Source organism: Microtus ochrogaster, unplaced genomic scaffold (genome assembly GCF_000317375.1).
Source record: "Microtus ochrogaster isolate Prairie Vole_2 unplaced genomic scaffold, MicOch1.0 UNK2, whole genome shotgun sequence".
NCBI lineage: Eukaryota > Metazoa > Chordata > Mammalia > Rodentia > Cricetidae > Microtus > Microtus ochrogaster.
This window is the reverse complement of record NW_004949100.1, coordinates 17,801,953-17,818,609: the sequence shown is the minus strand read 5'-3', so window position 1 is coordinate 17,818,609 and position 16,657 is coordinate 17,801,953. Positions and strand designations below refer to the sequence as shown.

The 16,657-nt window shown below is 41.3% G+C and overlaps 1 protein-coding gene and 1 non-coding gene across 6 annotated transcripts in view; both read left to right on the top strand.

Moving 5' to 3' along the window:
* Wdr37 (WD repeat domain 37) overlaps positions 1–3,292 on the top strand; it is a 70,769-nt gene extending 67,477 nt beyond the window's left edge. For all 5 annotated transcript variants that reach the window (XM_026788374.1, XM_013353130.2, XM_005365402.3 and 2 more), the window contains one exon: positions 464–3,292. In XM_026788374.1, coding sequence (XP_026644175.1) covers positions 464–595 — 132 coding nt within the window. In that variant the 3' untranslated portion in view covers positions 596–3,292. The remainder of the gene's footprint in view (positions 1–463) is intronic.
* Positions 3,293–13,399: 10,107 nt separating this feature from the next.
* On the top strand, positions 13,400–13,507 carry LOC113458089. Its single transcript, XR_003378528.1, has one exon. It is a non-coding gene; the product is annotated as a U6 spliceosomal RNA (small nuclear RNA).
* Positions 13,508–16,657: the final 3,150 nt, after the last annotated feature.

Here is a 16,657-nt window from a genome sequence, read left to right as displayed (position 1 = left end):
TTAATCCCAGCACTCGGGAGGCAGAGGCAGGTGGATCTCTGTGAGTTCGAGGCCAGCCTGGTCTACAAGAGCTAGTTTCAGGACAGGAACCAAAAGCTACGGAGAAACTGTCTCGAAAAATCCAAAAAAAAAACCCCAAAAACAAACAAAAAAACAAAAAAACCAAAGTGAGCATTTATTTTTAATGTGTGACTATAATCTTATCATTTTCTTGAAGAAAAGACTAATCGTGAGTTTTTGTATGAGCCCCTCATTCTCTGAGTGGCACACATTTCGCCTTTGCTCTACCAGCTTGCTACTGACATGTTCCCAATACATAGTAGATTTTGGCTCACTTGAGCTATTTCTATGTTGAGTTTTCACTCTTACTTTATTCATCTGAGTACTGTGATTAGCATGGTAAAAGTGTTATGTTTTGTTTCAGGAATAATGCATTAATCCTGTTTCATGTGTTTATTCCTAGGGTCACAGACGAATGGTGTGCTGCTCAGCGTGGAGTGAAGACCACCCCATGTGCAATCTGTTCACATGTGGCTTCGATAGGCAAGCTATTGGTTGGAACATCAATATTCCTGCATTGTTACAAGAAAAATAAGTCACTGGTGTTCCTTAGTTTGAAGTTTGCCATGGACCTTTGATTCATGCAGGCTCTTCTGCATATTGATCAGCCATTATAGTGAGAATTTGGCCCTGGGAAAGGTGCCTTGTATATGTTCTTTTTACATTGTGCCCAGCTTGCATGAAACGTACAGAGAGATGTGTGATTCTGTTTTTTGTTTTTGTCCTGTGTATATTGGCATCCTCTGGTCAGTAGAAGTGAAGCTCACCTCCCATGTAGCATACAAAATGCTCTGAGTTGTTGACGTTGACAGATGAGCAGTAGGGCATTACATTACATTATATGAATTAAATGTGAATTGTGTACCTGTCGTGAGGCATAAACAGTCTGTTACATTGTCTGGAGTAACTATCCATACCTACCGTGTCCTGGGAAGACTGCAGAGTTTATTTGCGTTGGTTATCAAGAGGCAGACTGACTGATAAAGATTTCATGTTTGGTTTGTGTGAAGTTATAGCATGTGCTGTTGTGTAATTCATTTCAACTCTTAACTTCTGTTCCAGTCTGTAAATGTAACCTGGATTTACAACATTTGTGCAGAGTTTCTTTTGAGAAAAAAAAACATTTCTCTTCTTTTATTATACAAAATGATTTCAGTCTCCCAAGGTCTCATACAAGCAAAATTTAAAATATGATCTCATCACTGATTTTAGATATTAAAAAAAATTAAAGCACTTTAATTTATAGCTGTGGTTCTAAACAGGTTTCAGAAGTTTCAAATGACTTATCCATTGAATGTGACTTGACCTTTATACAAAGGCCTGCTACCTGAAGACAGAATCTTATTTATTTTCTACACCTTGAATTTGCATATTTCTAAATGAGTTCACTTCTTTGGTGGTATTTGAGAGCCAAGGATGCAAATAAATGAGCACTACCTCAAAATAAATATTGGGAAAACTTTGGAGTCTCACTGTTGTCTAGATAAGCGCTTGGATTTAAAGCTGGAATACTGGATTCAAGGTAGAAGGCAAGAAAGACAATCATACCAATCATGTCCTGAAGGTGAAAGGCTCTCTAGACAGGCTGGAGAAGTGATGGCCATGGTGGGTAGTTCATAGGCAACAAGAAGCATTTGTCTAGAACAGCTTGGATACCTCTCAGTGCCAAGTCCTACTACTGCACAAGTGAGCCTTTTGTTCTTGCCTTCTAGAAACCACTGTTCATCTGATATTTGAAAGTTTGTGTTTCTTACAGAGTTACAGTTTTGATAAAGAGACATCTCAGTTACTGCCCCTCGCATGTTAACCCTTTCCATACCGCCCTTTGGAGCCTGACCTCTTAGGGAGAAGAGGAGAAGCGGTGTGCTGTTACAGTTACCCCACCTCTTACCTTTCTCAGGTCCCTGTTTTTTCCTTGGGTGGCACAGGAGGGCACCTGAACTAGGAAGTGGTAGGAAGTTTGGTGTAAGATGTATGTGTTGTGCATAGAACATTTGGGTGTCCTGTGGTGGTACTTTCTAGGAGTGAGAACTTGGTTATTGGCACCTTTGACTTGGGCACCAAAGGAACTGATATTAGGAACTTCACATCTGACTCATTTAGAATGATTCTTTGAGGAAGTTTGTTTTTTCAACTAAAAAAAAAAATGTATTTTTAAAGTCTGACCCTTCTAATCACAAGTCTCACCACGGTGTATTTGTGAACCGATCAGACTGGTCACTGTAATTGATTACTGTACTTTTTAAGGACCTAGCTCTGACTGTTTTGAATGTATTTTGCTTGATGGTGGAGTACTGGAGGATGCTGATCCCAGTGGTCTGCTTTACTTACAGCCACCAGAATTTCTCTCTCCTCCATCCCAGTATACTCACATACTCAGAGTTGCTCATGATGATGACAAACTGTGTTCTTATGTTCCTTGTATCTTAATCTGAAAGTAAACATAAGAACCAGATCTCTACCAGACACAGTTTTGGAACTTTAAAAAAAAATTATATTCGTGACCATTTAGTTCTATGCAGACTATGACCTTCACTGCCAATAGCTGCTTATTTTCTTTGGCTAACTGGAGGGACCAGCCTCTGACACAGAAGTGAGGCTCTTCACTCATTTCCAGAAGACCCTAATGGTGCTCGACCAGAGTGCTCAGGAGCAGGATGTGACTTACTGTTAACCGCTGTGTCATCTGTTCCCATCCCTTTGCTGCTGTGCTCAGTGTTATTTTCAAGGGTTTATGACTGGCACAGGCTTGTGCTCACGAGTGTGTGCAGGCTGTGTGCATGTGGCTAAGGGTAAGTCATGCTGTCAGCCACATGTGATCTCAGAAGAAACAGTGTTTGGAGATAGGAACGCTATTGTGTGCTCGAGTGTCCAGAATTTCATTTAATAACGGAGGGGAAATGCGTGGTTATTAAATGTGCTTTGATACAAAATTTCCCAAGAGATTTCTTGTTGGACAGAATTAACACTCCCGTTCCCCCCTTATTGCTGCGTACCAGTTTCTGTAGAGTCAGAAAAGCTTTGTACATATTTGGGAACCTGAAGACTATGTAAATCATTTGTTACTTAAATCTGTGAAAAAAGTTTTGTTTTGTTTTTTGAGGGAAAAGTGCATTTATAAATGTTCTGTGGAATCAGTTATCTTTCCTGTATCGATGTAATTGTTTTTAAATGTTCAGTGTCTTCATTGAAATATGAAGTTCATTAAAACATTTGTATTCTGTAATTACTATTATAAAGGTTTATGTTATTGGGAGTCTTATGTTTTTACTCCTGTGTTACTTTGTAAAGCATTATTGATAGTTATAGAAATATCAGTTGTCCAGAAATCGAGTGAACTGCTTATAATGCCTGTTTGAAATTTTTTTATCTTAGACTTAAAACCCAGCTATATTCTTTATCCATTTCTTTTGCAAGTAAAGACTAGCATTGATAAGATTTCACCAAGTTCTACCAAAACATTCTTTTCACATTATCCATAAGTCTTATTTTCCTGTAATAACGTAAGATTTTAGAAAACTTATTTCAAAACTGTGAACATTTCAATTATGTACAAAGAACATGGGCTTCATTACAGAAAGAAGCTAAAAATGAAGTTATGGAAGATTCAAGATTTAAATTCAGCTTCATTAAAATAGCTTTTGTTAGGGATCTTTGGCATGCTGAGCGTTCTGTGTGAAAGAAGCGATGACAGTATTTGAAGTATGAACGTGAAATAAGGGGTGAAATGCTTTAATATGAGCAAAGGGCACCAGCAGGTGTTTATGTACAATAGTGTTACTGTAAATTTCTGTAATGGGGACACTGAGTTCGTGATAGTATATTTTTAAGTTTTCAAATGTAAATTTTCAAGTAGAATCACTTCAAAAACAAAAACATATTGTGCTCTCCAGTGTGGTTTAGCATTTGGGACTCATGACTTGTGGGCTTAGATAGAGAGGTGTTTGATAGGTCATGTCAGGTCATTTAGCCTTTGCTAAGGTGACATTTAACCAAAGCATAAAGGTTATCAGTAGAAGGAAGTTGCAGAGCATTTCTTGTTGGTCCATGCACAGGTGTTGAGAGAGAGCTTGTCATGGTGTGGGTACTGATCACAGTGTGGCAGCACACAGTATGGAGGTGGGTGGCCTGGGATGAGACCGGGGTGAAACAAATACCATCTCATTTAGAGGCCTTGATAAGAAGTGTGGCTTTCATTCCTCACTTGTTGATTTCTCATGGAGATTCAGTAAGATTAGACAGGCTGTGGAAGTCCAGGTGACAGTAGCTGTTGCCACACCTTGTTGGCAGCAGGATGCAGGATGGCAATAGGATAGATTTGAGGTCTATTTTGGGTCTAGCACAGGTAGTGATTTATGCCACAGTCCAAAAGTATCTTTGAAGAGCTAACTATTCTGGTTATGCTTGTGCATTCGTCAGGGTCTCCAAGATGTTTAAGGGACTGTTGGTAAGGATTTCTCCTTAAAAAAAATACATTAGGGAGTTTCAATCATGGGAGACTTTAACTTAGCATTGCTAATTTATTTGGCCCCTATACTTTGTCACCAACACTTAGCACTGTCACAGTGTTGGCACTGTGTCCATCCCTCAGCCACAGGGGCCCAGTAGGAACTGTCCCTTCTCGTCTATGGCTAATCAGGATCCTGTCTTGAAATTTTGGGCTGAGAATTGGTCGAGCCAGTTTCTCCAGGAATTATTAGTGACCCTGCTTTTAATCTGAGTGAAAAATAGGAGGGAGTGTTTCAAAGTGCTAAGAAAAAAAATTCTTAGAAATGCATCCTGAGCAAAAGACCAGGTTTGAAGAATGAACGTGAAATAAGGGGTGAAATGCTTTCATATGAGCAAAGGGTACCAGCAGGTGTTTATGTACAATTAGTGTTACTGATTTAGTAAACTTCTGTAATAGGGACACTGAGTTCATGATAGTATATTTTTAAGTTTTCAAATGTAAATTTTCAAGTAGAATCACTTCAAAAACAAAAACACATTGTGCTCTCCAGTGTGGTTTAGCATTTAGGAGTGCTCGCTGTTCTTTCAGAAGACTGGAGTTTGGTCCCCAGCACCCACCACAGGCAGCTCACAGTCATAACTCTAGCCCAAGAGATCCAGTGCCCTCTTTTGGCCTTGGGTACCCCCACACATACACAAATAACACATTAGAATAATAAAAAGTGGTTACTGGTGGCATTGGGGGAAATAAGAATGAAATACAAGGGAACAGTCATACTGGGGAAAACATCAAAGATTTTTGTTTTCCATTTTGACAAGTAGATTCCTGGAATCATCAGGTATTTTTATGTTGGGGTGTGTGTATGTGCTCATGTGTGTGTATGTAAGTACATGCACGCGGATAGCTGAAGTTGTCCTCCAGTGTTCTTTGGGAGCTGTCTACCTTGTGTTTTGAGAGCAGGTCTCTTCACTGAAGCTTTGCCTGTGTTTGGCTCCCCAGCACGAGAATTGCAAGTGTGTGCCATTATTCCTGGCTTTTTCTGTGGGTTCTAGAGCTTGGACTGAGGTCCTTACCTTGCAAGGCAAGCACTTTACTGACAGCTGTCTCCTTGGACCAGTTCTTATACATCTCTATACCCAGTGGGTCTTCTGTCCCTGGAGAGTCCTGACACAGTGACCTATTTAACGAATGATTGTGGTACTGCCAATTATTCACATGGATTGAGATGATGAATATGACTCCTTTACACCTAACAAAGTGAATTCCATCAGTAACTACTGAAGAAAGTGTTAAAGGAAAGACATGCTTGTGTGTGTGTGTGTGTGTGTGTGTATGTGTGTGTGTGTGTGTGTGTGTTTATACGACTGGACTTATAAAAAATAGCATAACAAAAATGCATTAGCCATGTTAGGATTAACAAATTCACATTAAATTTTTTTTTGCTTATTTTTAATTAGATATAATAATGAGTTGCCTTTGGTGTAAGATCTTTTAAAACCAAAGCGAGGTGAAAATCATGTAGTCAATAGAAGAGTATTTTGCAGGATACTAAACCAAACAAAATTGTTTATGTCAATAGGGAAACTGGAAATTGGGCAGCAGGTAAGAATGGGAGCGTCATTGGACAAGTAAGATTGGAAGATCAGGAAACAGGAGACCAGTTGTTAGATTGAAGGACCTGCCAAGGATGTAGGCTACTAAAACTTTTACATAATGTTGGCTGGGATGTAAAATACTACAGGGACTTTGGAAATAGTATCTTACAATGTTTATCCATAACACAGCAGTTACAAGGTGAAAACTTGAGTGGGGGGCAGGCATATTAGCATTACTATCGTTTAAGCCCAGTGAACCACATATGGTTAGATTGCCATTCTTGGTCTTAGGAACCTTATGGTGGGTGAAAGTGTAACCCATTGAATACACAATATGAAACCATTTTTGTAAGGCACAAGCCAAGAAAATAATATAAATCCTGTCTGCCTACCTACCTAACTACCTGCCTGCCTACCTACCTACCTATCTGTCCTCACATAGGAACAAAAATGCAAAATTTATTCTCATGTTTTCTGTGCAGGTGCGATTGGGGTAGGAAGGCAGAGGACCAAACAGGGAAAACCCAGGCTTGCCAAATTCCATGTTTAATTTGTGTAAAGATAGGTTGTAAAAAGTGCTTGTGCATCCATGCACATGCTATGGTGCAGGTGTGCAGGTCAAATGACAACTTTGTGGAATTGGATCTCCCTTTATACGTATGCAGTTACTTGGGTTTAACTCAGGACACCAGGTTCACTCATAGTGAATATAACTTTCCTTTAGTATATCATAATAGTATATAATTAAGAGCAGTAATGTGTAAAAAGTGAATGTTGATACTTTTTGACAGCCTCTTTCAAATTTATCGTCTAACCATATTATATCCATATCAGATATTAGTTGCTTCTTTAGCTTATGAACAGGTAGTTTTATTATTCTAAAACATCTCATTCTCAGTCACTCGGTTTGCACATGTTCCATAGGATGATGTGAAGCCAATTTTGTGTTCTTGAAAAAATGGCCACTAAGGAAATAGTACAAAGGCAGAGTGCTATACTATGTCAGAGCTGGGCTGTTTTCAAATACATTTTACGACTCCTAGTGTCCAAGTAGGAAATGTAATAAAGATTTCATTTACCAGGTGTGAACATAAAATAACAAGAGTAGTTTTCTTATGTCGCTCATGTACTGAGAATGAAGATCATTTCAGATTTGGGAGGCAGTCCAAGACTTGCATTGAACAGAGGATACATATTTATTCTTTCAATTTGTGTGTTTAGAAAACAGCATTTTGGGGTAGGTGGGGATGTTCTGCAGTATTTAACCATTAATGTTTTTTGGCTCCCAGGTTGATTCTCATAAATAATATTAAAATGTGCTCCCAGCAGGGCTGGGGATATAGCTTAGAGTTACAGTGCTTGGGTCTCATTTCTAGCATTGCAGAACAACAAAATGTATGATTGGTAATCTTCTCCTGGAACTAATCCTCATTCAGTGGAGCTAAATTCACTCCCTCCGTTTTCCAACAGCTGTGTTGTGTTGTAGTTGAAACACAACACTAAACATAGTTGAAGTGGTGAGCTTGATGAGTTTACCATAAATATGTACCCCTTCTCCCTCCCTTCTATACATCTCTAACTTCATCTCCTTTTCTGCCTTCTTTCATCTTACTGTACAGGCCAAGGCTCGATTGGCGTTCATGATCTTGCATACTGGGATTACCGTTGGAATCCCAGTTGCATATAAGATTACATACCTTTGCCATCAAAATTTCATCAGTTTGTGTCTTTAAATATTTTATCTAACCCTGTTCCTTGTTCTCCTTTAGTAGCCCCAGTAAGTATCCATCCAGTTGTCTGATATTTTCCACAAAAGACTGTTCATATTCCCTTTTAGTCCTTTCTCTCTTTGTGTTTTATTTTTTATGATTTTTCTCCTGAAAAATTTTTATTTTGTATTATTTTGAAGTTTCATATTTAAGCAGGCATTGTTGTACATGCCTGTAGTCACAGCACTGGGAAGGCAGAGGCAGGAGGACTGCAAGAGGATTCCTGTGTTTGAGACCAGCCTGGTCTAATAGCAAATTCAGGGACAGCCAAGGGTACATAGTAAGACCCTGCCGCAAAAAACTATTTATTATTTATTCATTCATTTGTTAAGTGTTGTATTTGTGTGTGTGTGGTGTGTCATGGCATGTATGTGGTGGCCAGAGGACAACTTAATCGTTTCTCTCCTGTGTGGGTTCTGGGGCTTGAACTCATGTTGTAGGGCTTGACAGCAAGGATTTTTACCCATTGAATCGTCTAGATGGGCCAATTTTGGATTTTTAAATCAACACACAAAATATATATATATTTAAATGTGGACACACGTGCATACACATACATGTATGGAGTACCATGTGATGTTTGCACACATGAATACATTGTACAGTATTCAAGTTGGGAAGTATATCAGCAAATAAAGTTTCTTACTGGCAATCCTAGTTTATATTATTGATTTTTATTAAGCTCTACATTTTTCTCTGCTCCCCTCCCTACTTCTTCCCTCCCCTTCAGCCCACTCCCAAGGTCCCCATGCTCCAAATTTACTCAGGAGATCTTGTCTTTTTCAACTTCCCATGTAGATTAGATTCATGTCTGTCTCTCTTAGTGTCCTCATTGTTGTCTAGGTTCTCTGGGATTGTGATTTGTAGGCTTTTTTTTTCTTTATGTTTAAAAGCCACCTATGAGTGAGTATATATGATAATTTTCTTTCAGGGTCTGGGTTACCTCACTCAATATGTTTTCTAGCTCTATCCATTTGCCTGCAAATTTCAAGATGTCGTTATTTTTTTCTGCTGTGTAGTACTCTATTGTGTAAATGTATCACATTTTCCTTATCCATTCTTCAGTCGAGGGGCATTTAAATTGTTTCCAGGTTCTGGCTATGACACATAATGCTGCTGTGAACATAGTTGAGCACATGTCCTTGTGGTATGATTGAGCATCCTTTGGGTGTATACCCAAAAGTGGTATTGCTGGGTCTTGAGGAAGGTTGTTCGTAATTTTCTGAGAAATTGCCATACTGATATCCAAGGCAGATGTACCAGTTTGCACTCCTACCAGCAATGGAAGAGTGTTCTCCTTACCCCACAACCTCTCCAGCATAAGTTGTCATCAGTGTTTTTGATCTTGGCCATTCTTACAGGTGTAAGATGGAATCTCAGAGTTGTTTTGATTTGCATTTCTCTGATGACTAAGGATGTTGAGCATTTCCTTAAGTGTCTTTTAGCCGTTTTAGATTCCTCTGTTGAGAGTTCTCTGTTTAGATCTGTACTCCATTTTTTATTGGGTAATCTAGTTTTTAACTATCTAGTAGGTTTTGATTACCTTTAGTCACTCCATTGTGCAGCAGAACTGACATACCCAGCTTAATCTAACAATACCGTTGCCTGCTTTTTCTCATCCCTTGTTTCCCTCATGCCAGCTCCTAGTCACTACCATACTACTCAGCTTCTAGAGGATCAACTTTTTTACATCCCATATGTGGCTGAGATTGTGTGGTATTTATATTTCTGTGCTTGTCTCACTGAATTCTATTCAGATCGCTGCAGATAAGACTTTATCCCTTTTAGTGGCTGAAAAGTATTCATATGTCTCTCTGACTGTGTGTATCTGTCACTGTGTTTATGTGTGTCTATGTGCATGTGTTTTGGTGTACATTTCTCTGTGTCCGTGTGTGTGTACACTTTATATGCTCTAAGCATCTTTCAGACTGATTAACTTGATCTCTTGACCGTTGGGAAGAGTGCTGCTGTAAACACAGGAATGCAGATCTTTTCCCGTGCTGGAGGAGAGTCTCCTTTTTTGTGATATCATATTGTTTGGATATGTGCCTAGTGGTGGGATTGCTGGATGACTCGGTGGCTTTATTCTTAATTTTGGGGAGGAATACTCATCCTTCTTTCTATACTGGCTATACTAATTACTCTCATTCCAACAGTGTGCAGATATGCCCTCTCCCCTGCATCTTCACCTTTTTCACTGCCACCCTTTGTCTTTCTGAGCATAGTCTCTGTAATGAACCTAATGCTTGGGTTTTGGGTTTTGTAACCTTGTATTTACCACCAACCCCATCCTGTGTCTTTTAAGTTGGGTTCTGATGTTGTCACCTCTGGAATTCCAATTAGTGTCTCTTTTCTCTCGCCCCATCATCTTTAATTTGCGGAGCACATGGAACACAATTATAATAGAGCTTAGTGTGTTTCTCTGCTAAGTCTAGCAACTGACCCCAGGTCATATTTTATGAGTTAATTTTTTCATTTTGAACTCTGTTTTTATCACTTACATATCTGGTAAGATTTGATTGTATTCTTGACAGTAAATTTTACCTTTTAGTGCGCTGGGTATCTTAATATCCCTACAAATATTCTAGATCTTAGGCCAATCATATGGTTATTTTAAAATGCTTTGGGGGTTACTTTGAACTTAGTTTTAAAAATATGTTAGGTAGGACCAGAATGATGCTTAGTCCACACTTAGTTGCCTTATACTGTTGAAGAAAGATCTTTCTGACACCACACTGCCCCATTGGTCTGTCTGGAGGGGGCAACCATTAGTCTTATCCCCATGAAATCTTTGAGTAACAACAGTTCTTCCATCTTTTCTGGTGTCTGTTATTCATGTGCACACACTAGTCAGTGCTCAGTTGGAGAAGCAAAGGCCACAGAGAAATGGAAAGATTTTTATAGTAAAAAGAGCCCTACATTTCCACCATGTAGCCTTTGTGATTAGTGTTTTGCATTTTGGGGGCTGGAGGTGTAGCTTAGTGAGAAAACCCATGCTGAGCATGCACACAACCCCAAGTTCAACCTCCTGAACCCCCAAATAAGTCATCAAATAAGTAAATAAATACCATCAATATGACCCTGATTTAAAAAGCATTAAATTCCTTTGAAGTGTCCTGACCACATTTCTGCCTGGATTGATTGGCACAAACACCGTCTTAATCTCTTGGCCACCATAATCATGGCTGAAGGAAGCTGAGGTGCGCCGAGTGGATTTCTATGGCGGCTATCAGCGCTTCCAAATGTCATAGGAATTGCTTTACTCAGCAGTGTCTGGCTTTAGTCTGCACATTAGTCCTGTCTGCAAACCAGTGCCTGGTAGGACAACCACAGCACCAAAACCCCTGATGTATTGTGACACCGAAGGCTTTGGCAGTCTTTCTTCGTGGAAGAGGGAGACATAAGGGCACAGGTAGTCTTTTCTACAATCTCTGCTCTTCTTAAGCCATTGATCCTAAGTGACAGCAGGAGCATTTTAACTGCTCTCAGGAGCCTGTGTGGCATAGGAACTGGGCCTGGGCCTGGAGCTGGTAAGCAGTGCTGCACAGGGTACCCAGAGGCGACTGTGCCTGCTTTGTCCTCAGGCTCCCTCTCCGTTGTTGTTTGACTTCCCTGGGTCCTCAGTTCCATTAGGATCTCTCTCTCTTCCTCTCTCTCCCCCACTCTCCTGCCGTGAGAACATCAGATGCTTCAAAGCATTGAACTGTATTCACTCTATGCAATATTTCTCATGGTTCAGTTCAAGAGTTTTAGGAAAAATAAAAGATGGATAGAATTTGAATTGGCTCCATAGATGGTTGGTTTGGTTTCCTGAATCTTAAATTGAGCTGATTTTCTATTAAAAAAGATATACCCTACACTTTTAAATAATGTATTTGTCTTTATTTATGATAAATAGGAGAGAGTGTACCTTGTGTGGCATGCATTGACTAAATGTGGACCCTGACGTCCTTTTTGAGTGGTTATTTTTAATCATTGTTAAGGAAAATTCCTGGTGAAAGCAACTTAAAGAAGAAAGGGGTTATTCTACCTCATAGTCTGGGGGTGTGGTAGTGAGGGCAGCTGTCACAGCGGCCCCAGGAGGGGAGGCTGGTGACTCACTGCACCTGCACTCAGGAAGAAGGGAGAGATGAATGCTGCATTCAGCTCATTTTCTCCTTCTGAACCTTTCTACATGTACTCTGGAGCCCCGGCATGTTGCCACCAGCGTTTAAAGTAAGTCTCTCTGAGAACTCTCAACAGCCTGGGATTTTAAGTGCAACCTAGGCCTCACTTTCACAGCCTCATGCAATGGTCTCTTTAGGCCCAATTGCAGGGTCTTGAGCCTTGCCATACAATACTGGCCCCAGCAGCTTTCCGGAACCTTGGTGCAGCCTCCATGAGCCCGGAACACTTGCACTTTGTATGCCTGAAAAAGTAGCTGCATGTGGATGACCTGGTGAAGTTCTGATGCCAGTTTTACCACAGCTGTAAGGACTTGGTGTGTGTTGGTGGCTGAGCTCAGGGCCGTCATTCCAGAGGTGGTTGTTTTTAACTTCATAACCTTTTTTTGATATTCTGAGGTCAGAGTCTTTTCATTCAGATGAAATAGAATTTTCATAAGCTGGAGTCTTCACTGGGTGGAGTCTTGTCTCAATAGAAGCTTTGTTTCTCTTAGATGACATTAATCGGGTCAATTAATCACTTCTCCATGTTTGCTTCATCCTAAATCTCACACTCCTTTTCTTTCCTTGCCGAACATGTTTCATGTCTTTCTGTCCTCCCACACCCCAGAGCTGAGCAGCACCCATGCTGCAGCCTGAATGTCATGCCCTCTACGGAACAGAGAGTCCATTATTTTTTAATTCAGCCTCACTTTACTTCTTGGGACACATGCAGAAGTCAGCCAGACTTTTGCCAGGTTGTAAAAGGAATGGTTTCTAGTCCAACTCCCAATAGAGTTTTTGTTCTCTGCTAAAATATCCCGAGCCAGGATCCCACTGTGTGCATGTCTCTTGGCATTCTGGTCTCCTACAGCACTATTATAACGGGCCATTACTCTTTCCATGTACAACAGCATTTCCCTCTTCCTCTTGCAAGCTAGTACAAAAATCCCTTCCTGTGAAATGGTTTATCACAGCAACATCCCTACTCCCTGGTCTGTATTAGTTACTCTTCTTGTTGCTGTGGCAAAAGACATGACAAAGGGTACACCCCATCATGGCAGGGAAGGCATGACGAGGAACATGACAGGTTAATTACGTTGTGATGGCTAGTCACACTGTGTCCCCAGTCTGGAAACAGAGGAGGGGTGTGTGTGCTTGGCTTGTTCTATCATTTCCCCTCTTTTTGTTTAGCTCAGGACTCCTGTCTATGGATGGTCCTCCTCAGTTACACCTCCCTGGAAATACCTTGTAGACACGCCCGCCCCAAGGTTCCTCTCTTAGGTAATGCAGTCCAGTTGACGATGAAGAGCAACCATTGTGCCTTCCTGCCCCAACAGCTATAAATCTGAAGCAGTGGTGAGTGTCTTCATAGTTGCGGTTGTGTTTGCTGAAGCAGCCCATATTCTAAAGACTGGAACAACATGGAGAATACTAGCATGGCCCCTCTGCAAGGATGACATGGAAATTCGTGAAGCGTTCCATATTTTTCTATGAGGCACCTGGCAGTCGGACCAGGATCTATCTCAGGTGGATGAGCTAACTTATTGGAGCCCATTCCTACTGGTGGGGTGCTATGCTTCTTAGCCTTAATGCAGGGGAGAGGGTCTTGGTTCTGCCCCAACTTAATATGCTGGACTTTTTTGACTTCCCATGGTAGCCCTTACCCATTGGGAGGAGTTGATAGGGGGTGAGCTGGGAGAGGTGGGAGATGCGCAGGAGGAGCTGGGAGAACTGTGGATGGAATGCAAAATTAAAAAGAGAAGAATAGTTGCATCTGCATTCTTGACTTAATGTAGGGACTCACTGGATGGTGGGAGCTGGCTGAAAACAGAAGCAGCTTCGAGGGACAGCGATGTGCTGTGCAGCTGTGGAAGGAATTGCAAGATAGAGCTAGGACGTCACCAGGCATCGCTTCTGCAGCCACTGATTCTTTACTGAATTCTTGAATGTGTCAATCAGATCTCCCGGTTGCAGGTTCATTAAGCCTGTAGATTTAAGTGGAAAAAGAGTTGACTGAATTCTGATAATCTCCTGAATCGGGCAGCTCCAGTCTTAGTAAACACGGCAGAGCAGGGGTTGCCATCCCCAAGAATGGCAGGCAGTACACCTTGCTGCAGAAACTAAAGCATTTCACAACGCCGTCCATGTCAGAGAGAATTGCTCACTCTTCTGCTAAGATCCCAAGGTTCTTTCACTGGGAGAAGGAAGGGGTGAGAGGGGACGGTGTGGATGAAAATGATAGAAATGTATCATATACATATATGAAACAAAGATTTTTTTTTTATAGAATAAGAAGAAATTGAAACAAAAGGGAAATGCGCCAGTAGGCTGGTGTTGTTCTTCGCTATCCCTTTAAACAGTGGTTAAATTTAGTGGTTTCCGATGTTCTTTTCTGACTCCTCAAGTAGATTTGCAAACAAAGATCCCCTTCCACAAAGAACCCCTAGAGGTCCCAACTAAGAGCAGCACTGGTCTGGTGAGATGGTGTGGTACGTACAGACGCTTGTCATCAAGTCTGATGACCCAAATTTAGTCAAAAGGACCCATGTGGTAGGTGGAGAGAACTGCTCCTGAAAGGTGGCCTCTGAGTACCATGCCAGTAGGCGTCCTGTCACGTGTGAGCCCACACACAGGACGCTAGATAAATAATGTAAATGAGTGAACAATATAAAGCACAAAAATGGAAATAATGATGGCTAGTAGAACACACCCACCATCTAGGGCATGGTCTCAAGAACTTCATCTGTTTATATAAAAAGTGGGGGTTTTCTAATTTTCAAAGGGGTTCAGCAGCTGGACAGCCCAAAGAAACACCTACTCCAGGCTGTGCCATGGTGACCCATAGAGGAAGTGTTCTCTCTTCCAAGAACTTCCGATCCTGTAAGAAAGAGAAGCATGTTTTCTATCCCAACAAACTTCTGAAATTATAGTTTGTTGAGACCACACCATATCTGTATCCATGGTCGGCATTTTGTGCATGTGTTTCACGTCCGTGCACAGAGATAGAGAACCTCGCAGTTTCTTCATTGGAAAGCTGAAACGGTCCCCACGAGCAATTGAAAGTTCACATTATTTAGAAGGGTCAGACTGTTGGCTCTGGTAACGGCTGAATCACAAGTCTCCCACCACCCGAATCTAATTTCTCCGAACTTGGAATACACAGCTTTATGCTGATGGGGAATGATGTGAGGGGACTCCATTTGCTGCTTGGAAAGTAGAGTATCATGTTGAGCAAACTGCACATCTCTGATAGTCATGGTGAGCCCCATACTAGTTAGTATGACAGAATGAGTCAGAGTAAGTGGATTTGCTGTATTTCCTAAATCATGTGAATAATATAAAATATTGCCATCGGTAGAGTGTTAAGTGGCTTCATTCTTATACCAAAGCAATTTCTATTATCTGGAAAAGAAGAGACAAAGTGAGAAAGAACAGAACCTTAGGTTTTTCAGAAGTCTTCCCGGCATTCAAGGTCAACCTCCGTAAAATGTCGGTCAAACTCAGCCAAACATGATCACAGAAGACACGCTATTTTGGATTATTTGCTTTCTTCCTACTTGTTTGGGAAATGGGAAATTGCTCTGTTTTGTGAATATGCATTCATGCCCGGTATACAGAGGAATCTCGGCTTAGGTCCATAGTCGAAGATTACAGTGAAAGTGGGAATCAGATGACACTTTGTTCTCACAACCTTTTTAAAAAGTCCTCTCCCTCCTTCCCCCCCCCCCCGCGTGTGTGTGTCCGAGTGTGCGTACTTCATGTGCACATGTGTGTGAGGCCAAATGTCAGTGCTGTGTGTCACTCCTCGGGTGCTCTCCACCTTACTTTTGAGACAAGGTCTCTCACCAGCCCAGAGCTTGACAAGTAGGCTAGACTGGCTGGCCGGCGAGCCCTGGGATCTGTCTGCCTCTCCAGCACTAGGATTCTAAGTGTGTTCCATTACACTTGGCTTTTTTTTTCCCAACACAATATTTTTATTGATTATTTGGGAATTTCACATCATGCACCCCGATTACATTCCCTTCCTCCCCCTAAGTCTATCCCCATCCTTCCCACTAAAAAGAAGAAGAAAAACACAAACAAAACCCAATTCGTGTTGATATTTGGCCTTTTTGTTTGTTTTACTTATTTATTTTATGTATATGAGTGCTCTATCTGGATGTATGATTTTATGCCAGAAGAGGGCATCAGATCCCCCTCTAGCTGGGAATTGAACTCAGGACCTCTGGAAGAGCAGTCAGTGCTCGTAACCACTGACCTATCTCTCCAGCAGAGACATTTGTTTTTTTAAAATGTGGCTTCTGGACACTGCCTTGGAGTCCTTATACTTACATAGAAAGCACTTTACCAATTGAACTGCCTCCCCAGCCTCTAACAATGTTTCTAATGTTTCATGGCCCAAGTTGCTGGGTTCTTCGGAGGGCTTTTTCTTCTAGTAACAGGCAAGAAAGCAGGGGCTGGGTATGGAAGGAGGGAAGCCCTCAATGGATTTGTTTGGGCCACTTTTTTTAGAATTAATTTATTATTAAGGATTTCTGCCTCCTCCCCACCACCGCCTCCCATTTCCCTCTCCCTCCCCCGATCAAGTCCCCCTTCCTCATCAGCTCGAAGAGCAATCAGGGTTCCCTGACCTGTGGG